The 8234-nt window shown below is 50.6% G+C and overlaps 1 protein-coding gene across 1 annotated transcript in view; it reads right to left on the bottom strand.

Moving 5' to 3' along the window:
- LOC126506969 (fer-1-like protein 4) overlaps positions 1-8234 on the bottom strand; it is a 35299-nt gene that overhangs the window by 11812 nt on the left and 15253 nt on the right. The window contains 9 exon segments of the mRNA XM_050151003.1: positions 1589-1750; positions 1846-1962; positions 2933-3106; positions 3350-3484; positions 3808-3932; positions 4051-4204; positions 5092-5244; positions 6641-6757; positions 6832-6919. Coding sequence (XP_050006960.1) covers positions 1589-1750; positions 1846-1962; positions 2933-3106; positions 3350-3484; positions 3808-3932; positions 4051-4204; positions 5092-5244; positions 6641-6757; positions 6832-6919 — 1225 coding nt within the window.

Genomic DNA, 8234 nt, shown 5'->3' with positions numbered 1-8234 from the left:
GGGGGGACTGAGGGCTGAGACCCATGCAGAGGTGGAGGGGGGAGCTAACTCACAAAGTTGTCTTCTGACCTCCACCTGAGAGGGGAGGGGAGGGGAGGAGAGAAGAGAGGGCAGGAAAGAATAGAAGGGGAGAAAAATACTGCTTTGGACCTAAGCATGGGCTCACAGCTGTAATCCCAGTAATATAAAAGGCTACAGCAAGAAGATCTAGGGCTGGAGAGATGGCTCAGTGGTTAAGAGCATTGCCTGCTCTTCCAAAGGTCATGAGTTCAATTCCTGGCAACCACATGGTGGCTCACAACCATCTGTAATGAGGTCTGGTGCCCCCTTCTGGCCTGCAGACATACATTCAGACAGAATATTGTATACATAATAAATATTTAAAAAAAAAAAGAAGATCTAAAGTTCTGGGCTGCATAGTGAGATCCTGGCTCAAACAGTAAATAAGTAACAGGAGAACAGAATAACATAAATAATTTGTGCATGGGAGCAGACATATTTAATCCCAGCACTCAGGAGGCAGCGTTTGAGGCCTGCCTGGCCACATTGTGAGTTCCGGGTCAGTCAAAGCTACCATGTCTCAAAATAAAATAAAACCAAAAGGACAAATTTGATGAGACCCTAAATTGTATTGCCAGAATTTGACCCCCAAACCCATCAATCATAATAGAGACCACACAGGGTGAGAAACAATCCAGTGGTAGGCGCTAGTCTCCACGCGAGGGACAGTCCAGTGTGGGGTGCTAGTCTCCACGTGAGGGACAGTCCAGAGTGGGGTGCTAGTCTCCACGTGGAAGGTTCTGACTCCAACACCTACCCCTCAAAAATCATTAAATCGTTTTTTAAAATATACCATATTTTTCATGCTTTAAATATTTATTTTATTTTAAACTATGTGTGTGTGTACATGTGTGTCTTTGTGGGGCATGTACAGAAGACAGGTGCCCAGAGAGGCCAGCGGTGTCAGAGACCCTGGAGCTGCAGTGATGTGGTTGCTAGGGCCCCGTTTCCTCTGGAAGAGCAGCGCTGGCTCTTAGTGGCTGGGCCGTCTCTGAAGCCCCAGACTGTCTTTCCCTTCTCATGCCTGTATTTCAGAGACTGGAGGGATTTTCTCTTATTTATCATTCAGGACTTTGGCTAATCCTTCCATTCAACAGAGCCAAGAGAATGCTGCCGGTCTACAGGTTAATCCAGAGGTCAGGGAACCACAGCCATGTTCATGGCTCTCACTGCCAGCTTTTGTAGGTTTTATCAGAACACAGTTGTGGTCATTTCTACTCTGTCTATTACTGTTTCCCCTATAGCAGCGAAGCTGAACAATTGCAGATAAAATCCTCAAACAGTCTTTAATGGAGAACGCTGCTCCTGATCAGCGTAGCATAGCCACCTGGACCTCACTACCTACTCCCTGCTTCCCGCCTCTGCCCACAGCCCGTGTCCCCGCCCCTCCTCACCTGGACCTCACTACTTTCTGCCTGCTCCACGCCTCGGCCCACAGTCCGAGTTCTGTTCCCTCCTCACCTGGACCTCACTACCTTCTGCCTGCTTCTCGCCTCTGCCCACAGCCCGTGTCCCGGCCTTTCCTCACCACTGTCACATGCTGGACAAGTTCTGTGAAGTTAGGGTTCTCGCGGTAGCTGGCCAGAACTTCAGACTCCAGGCGTCTCCCGGCCACTTCTAGAACAACCTGGGGCCTTTCCACCTCAAACAGGTGCACACGACCCAGGCCTCGCAGACCCCAGAACAGCACCTAAGGTTGGGAAGGGGGAGACTCAAGGGCTTGAATCTGACATGGGTCCTCCAGGTTGGGGGAAGGGAAAAGAGGCCTTGCGAGCTTGTCTTTACCTCAATACGGAACTCCCTGAGCACAGGGCGCACGTGTGGAGGCAGGGCCAGGTGTCCCGAGATGGGCTGAACTAGAGATGACAGATCCTGGGGCTCCACATCGCTAGGCACTGAGGGCTATAAGAAAAAATAAATCAGGGCTGGAGAGATGGCTCAGAGGTTAAGAGCATTGCCTGCTCTTCCAAAGGTCCTGAGTTCAATTCCCAGCAACCACATGGTGGCTCACAACCATCTGTAATGAGGTCTGGTGCCCTCTTCTGGCCTGCAGACGTACACACAGACAGAATATTGTATACATAATAAATAAATAAATATCTTTAAAAAATAAATAAAATAAATCAGAATTCACGTCAAAACAGAGAAAGCCTAGGCTTAGGGATGGGTCATGGGTTTCTGTGGTGGGTTAAAAAAAAATGGCCCCTAAAGAGAATGGCACTAATGAGAGGTGTGGCCTTGCTGTTGGAGGAGGTGTGTCACTGTGGAAGTGGACTTCAAGGTCTTCTATGCTTAAGCTACACCCAGTGAATGGTTCACTTCCTGTGGCCTGTGAGTTAAGAAGTAAGGACTCTCAGCTCCAGCACCATGTCTGCCTGCCCGCCGCCATGTCTCACCATGACGCTAATGGACTAAAGCTCTGAAACTGTAAGGCACCCCATAAAATGTTTTCCTGTATAAGAGCTGCCATGGTCGTGGTGTCTCCTCACAGCACTGGAAACCCTCGCTAAGACAGTCTCTGTGAAGCAGAAATGCAGGACAGCCAGACAAGGCTGGACGTATAGGAAGGATTTCCCAGAAAGCAGACGTGTGTACAGAAAGTGGTGCGGGAGCCTGAGGCGTTCACGAAGGATAAACCCAGGATGAACAGCAGTCTGGATTCTCTAGGGGTCGAATCCTGGCAAGAGAAGCCTTGGATGTGTCGATCTATAATTGTGGGGTCAGGGTGTACAATGAGGTCACCCCAAGAGAACCCTAGAGACACAGTCTCTTGGGAAAGAGACTAGACGGTTACCCTTGGGACACCCTGAGACTGCACGGCCTGATGAATAAGGATGTGTACATCCTGCTAGCCAGACCAGAGCATTCTAACCTCGAAGCGGCCACTGTAGTCCAGTTCAATGAGTTCAAAGGTAGCGATGACTTCTCCAGCAGTCTGTGATCCCTTCCTCAGCGGGAAGAACTGTAGCTCCGGGCGCTGATATGGGTCCTCTATCAGCTTTACCCTTGGGGCTGCAAGTGCCCTGCCCAGGAACACAGAAGGGCCCTGTGGGAGCAAAGCGGGGAGGAAATGCGATATAACTGGTTGTGGTGGCTACATCTTTAATCCCAGCCCTTAGGAAACAAAGATGGTAACCTCTATGAGTTTCAGGCCAGCCAGGACTACATAGCTAAACCTTATCTCAAAAATAAATGTTGGGGGATGAGATGCTTGGAAGTTAAAGGGGAGGCATCAAGACAGTAGGGATGAAGAGGCTGGAAATGGGGTGCAGGGAGGGGACACACTTACAAACTTATTGTGGTCAAAGACGTTGATGACCACTAGTGGAGGCTCCTCCTGCAAGAGTTCCCGCCTGCCATCCACAATCAGCTGGTCAAACACCAAGAGTTCGTCCCACAGGGGGCTCAGTGTCTGCTCCAAGACCTTGAGAACCATGCAGAAAAAGAGGTAAAGGCAGATCAGAAGGGGACCCTCTACACACGCCAGCGGACAGTCAAAGAGATGCTTTAACTGTTTGCTACCAAAGGCATGGGTGTCCAGCTCTGGTGTCTCCCTGTGGTCATCTGCCATCCTCCTGCCGTAGCCCTAAAGTCAACACCAGGAAACAATGGTTTCCCGTTCTCCACTGTCTGAGTCAGAACCTGGTCCTACCTAGTGCCCTGTGCTGGACACCCAAAATGGAAAGAGAAACTTAGGACCTTGGACAAGAGTGCTCCCCTCCGTCTGTGCCCCATCCTGGCCCTCACCCGTGTGGTCTGGCACTGGGTAGAGATGAGGACACGTGCAAAGGGGTCCGAGAGGCCACTGTCATCTGCTGCCAGCACACCCCGGGCCTGGTACAGGTGAGCCCGCAGCTGGAAGTAGCTAAAGTCTGGGATGAGGAAAAGGAAGGGGCCATGCTTGTTCAGGGGACCACTGGAGTTTCCCAACCCATGAGCCCCCATGGAGGACAAATAGCAAGGTTGACTGTCCCCTGGCCCTATACTCACCGTCCCGGTAGAGGCTGTGCGGCAGCCCAGCTGAGGGTTCAGGCAGAAGATCTGGGGGCAGCTCAGAGGTGCAGGCCTTGGCTTGCTTGGCCAGTCCCAGCCACAGAAAGAGCTCCAGCTTGGCAAAGACCTCACCAGGGGCGGCCCCAGGTGCCTGTGCAGGATGGAGGCATGTTGGACCTCCCAAAGCATGCCCCAAATCTCTCTGCCAAATGGTACCCAAGCTCCCCAGTACAGGAAACAGGCCCTCTGTTTCTGTTGTTCTTCATTCCCTCCATCCCAACACACACCTCACACCAGCCTACTTCCTATACACACAGCTCTAACCCCAGATTCATAATCTGTCCTCTCTCCTTTGTCCCCTCTATCCTCAACACATTTAAATTCTCTGTCCTTTACTCCAAAGGTCACTGGTGTAGGATTCCCCCTCTGTATGCTATGAATATATTTTATTACCTTTGGTTAATAAAGAATCTGCCTTGGCCTATGGTAGGGCAGAATATAGATAGGTGGGAAAACTAAACTGAATGCAGGGAGAAAGAAGGCGGAGCCAGAGAGATGCCATATAACCACCCAATAAGAGCTAGCTAGAAATACACCTGAGCCATCGGCCAAACAGAGTTGTAATTAATATAGTTTTTGTGTGATTATTTTGTGTGGCCAGCAAATGAAAAGGCAGTTTCCGTATGCAGGTCAAAGCTTCTCATCATTAGAAACCTGCTTGAGTATCTTTTCCAGACATAGCTCATTTGGAAATTTTCTGTCTGTAATCCAGTTCTGCTTACAAGAATGGTCACTCTCCTTCCTCATTACCCTGTCTGTGTGTCAGTCTCGTTAGCCAAAGGGCCAGCATAGGCCCAGGGCAGACAAGTTTGCTGTTCAGCTGACCTGGACAAAGCCATAACCTCCTTTTGTCCTTTTGGACAGTTGGAAACAGTCAGGGAGCTCCTGGTTGGGAGCCACAGGCCACCACCTCTGATGCCCTGACCTGCTTATAACCCCCATTCTGTCACCAGCACCTCTACCCCAGACCCGCCTCACTGTGAGTAGAAGGCTCTGGATCTTCCCACAGTCCCGGCCTCGCTCCTCCTCAACCTTGGAGAACAGCACATCCTGGGCAGGGAGGCGGGCATAGGCCACACGGCGCTGGCCGCTGAACATCCAGACCAGCACATCAGGGAGGGGTGGCTGTGGCTGCAAGCGGAGGGCAGGGTTACCTGGGAGTTTGGAGCTGATACTCCCTGGGCCTTAAGCTTAGGCTGTATGGGTAGTTCAAATGGCCTGACTTTCCTGAACCCCTGGCCCTGTGGTCACCTGCTCCTTGACCGCTCCTCCTGGAAGCACCAGAGGGCACCTCAGACTCTAAGACCACCTAATGTCTCCACACAGCATTCTGCATTCTGTCCGCATCATTTTGAAGTCTACAGTTCAGCGGTGTTAAGGGCATTCACAGTTGTGCTGACAGCCATGCATCTCCAGAACTCTTACCATCTCACAAAGCAGAAACTCAGCACCCACTGGACACAAACTCCCCATTTCCAACTGAGGGTCCGGTTCCTGATAACCGCAACGAAAACAATAATACAACACGTAACAACAAAGCTTTGACTGGCAAGCTGGCTCAGGGCTGAGGACCTGGATTCTGTCTCCAGCACCCACATGGTGGCTCACATTCATCTGTAGCTCCAGTCCCAAGGGATCTGATGCCCTCTTGTGACCACAGACACCAAGCATGACCATGGTGCAAAAAACATACACACAGGCAAAGGATTCATACACATAAAATGAATAAACTTTAAAAAAAAAACAATGAAACTAGACAGAATGCATATTCATGTCCTCAACTGTCATTTGACAAAGGGAGGTTTCATTACAAATTTTAAAGACGGGACAGGGGTGTGACTCAGTGGTAAAGCATGCTTACCATGGGACAAAGGAAAGGAAAGAGGGGGTGGGAGGGAAGGAGAGACAGATGGAGGGAAGGAGAGAGAGGGAGGGAAGGAGAAGAGGGAGGGAAGGAGGGAAAGCAGAGGATGAAGGGAAGGGAGATTAATTCTGCTCTAAGATTCAGTTTAGTGACTTTTCTCTCCTGCTCCTCCCATGCTGGGTTCCACCTGCCCAAGCCTCCCAGCCCTGGGCATTTGCACATGTGGGCATCCATCCTCTCTATCACACCAAACTCCAGCTATCAAATGTGCTTGGATTCCTTCCTACTGCTGCTTAACCGGCTGTGCCACGACGGCTGGAAGTCAGCCTCCGTTATCTGCCTGTAAATGGCGCAGACCTGCTCCCAAGGGGATAACTCAAGCAGGTGCTGGGCCAGAAAGTGTCCCAAAGCACTGCTTCTCCTCATCCATCCCAGCTAGCCACTGTACCAAACACGGGAGGTCACACCCACGGCAAGTCGGTCAACTGTCCTTCAAACTCTGGATCCTGACTGATCCCTCACTTCCTCACCCCGACTTCCACATGGAGCAGGCAACATGTTGGTACCAGACAAAAGACAGCTGCTCCACACGTCCAAAGGTCTCCAGACCTAGAGGAGGGGGAGTTAATGTAGAGTAGGAAACTGTGGTGGGCAAGACATCACCTCCTGAGTCAGGAAATGCAGTTTTGCCAGGAGCTTCTTGGCCAGGGTCAACTTCCTTTGCATGTTGCTCTGCCTCCGGCCCCGTAAAAGCTGCAGTCCCTGCTTTGCCATCAGATTCTGGAAGGGTGAAGAGAATATGAGTAGAAGAACTCAGCTAGGCGCCCTACTTCCTTCCCGTCCCCAGCCTGTACCAGGCTGTGCGACAGTAGTTTCCCTCGGCATCGATCCAGGGCGTTGGGTCGAGTCATCGTCCTGCGCTCAGCACCGAGGCAAAACTGTCTGCAGAGAGAAGCCAGTGACAAGATCAGGGTGCCAGAATCACTTCCCTCAGGAAGTGCCTCCTATTTCCTGACCCTTACAGGCCTTCCTCAGAGAGCCTCGTGCCCAAATGGCCAAGCATAGGCTGGTGTTTGAACCCTGCGGCAGCCAATATTTAACATCTGCTGCCCTGGCTACTTCAGTTATGGCCACGGATCCTAGCCTGCCTACCCTCTACTTGCTAGTTAGAAATGTCTGCCAGTCCTGCCCCTCCACCCAAGGCCTACAGTGTCAGGCCCTACTTGTTTACCTTCTGGGAGAGTCCTATGCCCGCACTAAGTCAGAGAAGAATGCCTTTAGTTCCCACCAGCCCATCTAGAAGATAACTGGACTTCCAGGTGAGGTGGTAATGACACCTTTAATCTCAGCACTTGGGAGGCAGAGATAGATGGATCTCTGTGGGTCTGAGGCCAGCCTGCTCTACATAGAGAGTTCCAGAACAGCCAGGGGCTACACAGTGAGACCCTATCTCAAAAAAAAAAAAAAAGCTGGAACATACCACCAACACCACACAAAATGCATGATTTCCAATGACCTCCTCCAACCAATACACATCAAAGCTGTGCTGTTGAAATGGAGCAGGGGAAAGGACGCTGGCTGCCAAGCTAACAATATGAGAAACCAACTCCTACAAATTGTCCTCTAAATTCCTTATCCTAGCATGGTATGAATGCACATGTATGCACACATACACACAAATGCATGCAATTAAAAAAATCTTTTTTTAAAAATGCAATTAAGGGTGTTTTTAAAAAGCACATAGAAGTCAAACATTCAATTGCTCTGTCATATTTTACCTTAATCTATCAGCAAATTATTTACATTCTTTCTTAAAAATCCAGAACCAGTGCCAGGAGATGGTGGCGCACGCCTTTAATCCCAGCACTCGGGAGGCAGAGGCAGGCAGATCTCTGTGAGTTTGAGGCCAACCTGGTCTACAAGAGCTAGTTCCAGGACAGGCTCCAAAGATCCAGAGAAACCCTGTCTGGGGGGGCGGGCAGGGGAGAAGTCTACCCCTAAGAAATTATGTATAAGTCCTGTATCAGTTCAGTTTGGGGCTGCCCTTTTCCACCCTGGCAGAGGCAGCCACTCTCCTGGATTTCTCCATCGGAATTAATCTCTTGATAAGGCTTGTGGTAACAACTTTCTCCAAACAAAACAAAGAAGTAGCAGCTCGGGCTGGGCGGTGGTGGCCCACGCCTTTAATCCCAGCACTCGGGGAGGTAGAGGCAGGCGGATCTCTGTGAGTTGGAGACCAGCCTGGTCTACAAGAGCT

The sequence above is a fragment of the Alexandromys fortis genome, unplaced genomic scaffold (genome assembly GCF_014885135.2).
Source record: "Alexandromys fortis isolate MF-2015 unplaced genomic scaffold, M_Fortis_MF-2015_v1.1 scaffold_27, whole genome shotgun sequence".
Classification (NCBI taxonomy): Eukaryota; Metazoa; Chordata; class Mammalia; order Rodentia; family Cricetidae; genus Alexandromys; species Alexandromys fortis.
Note: the sequence above shows the minus strand (reverse complement) of the source record. Positions and strands in the feature narration are given on the sequence as shown.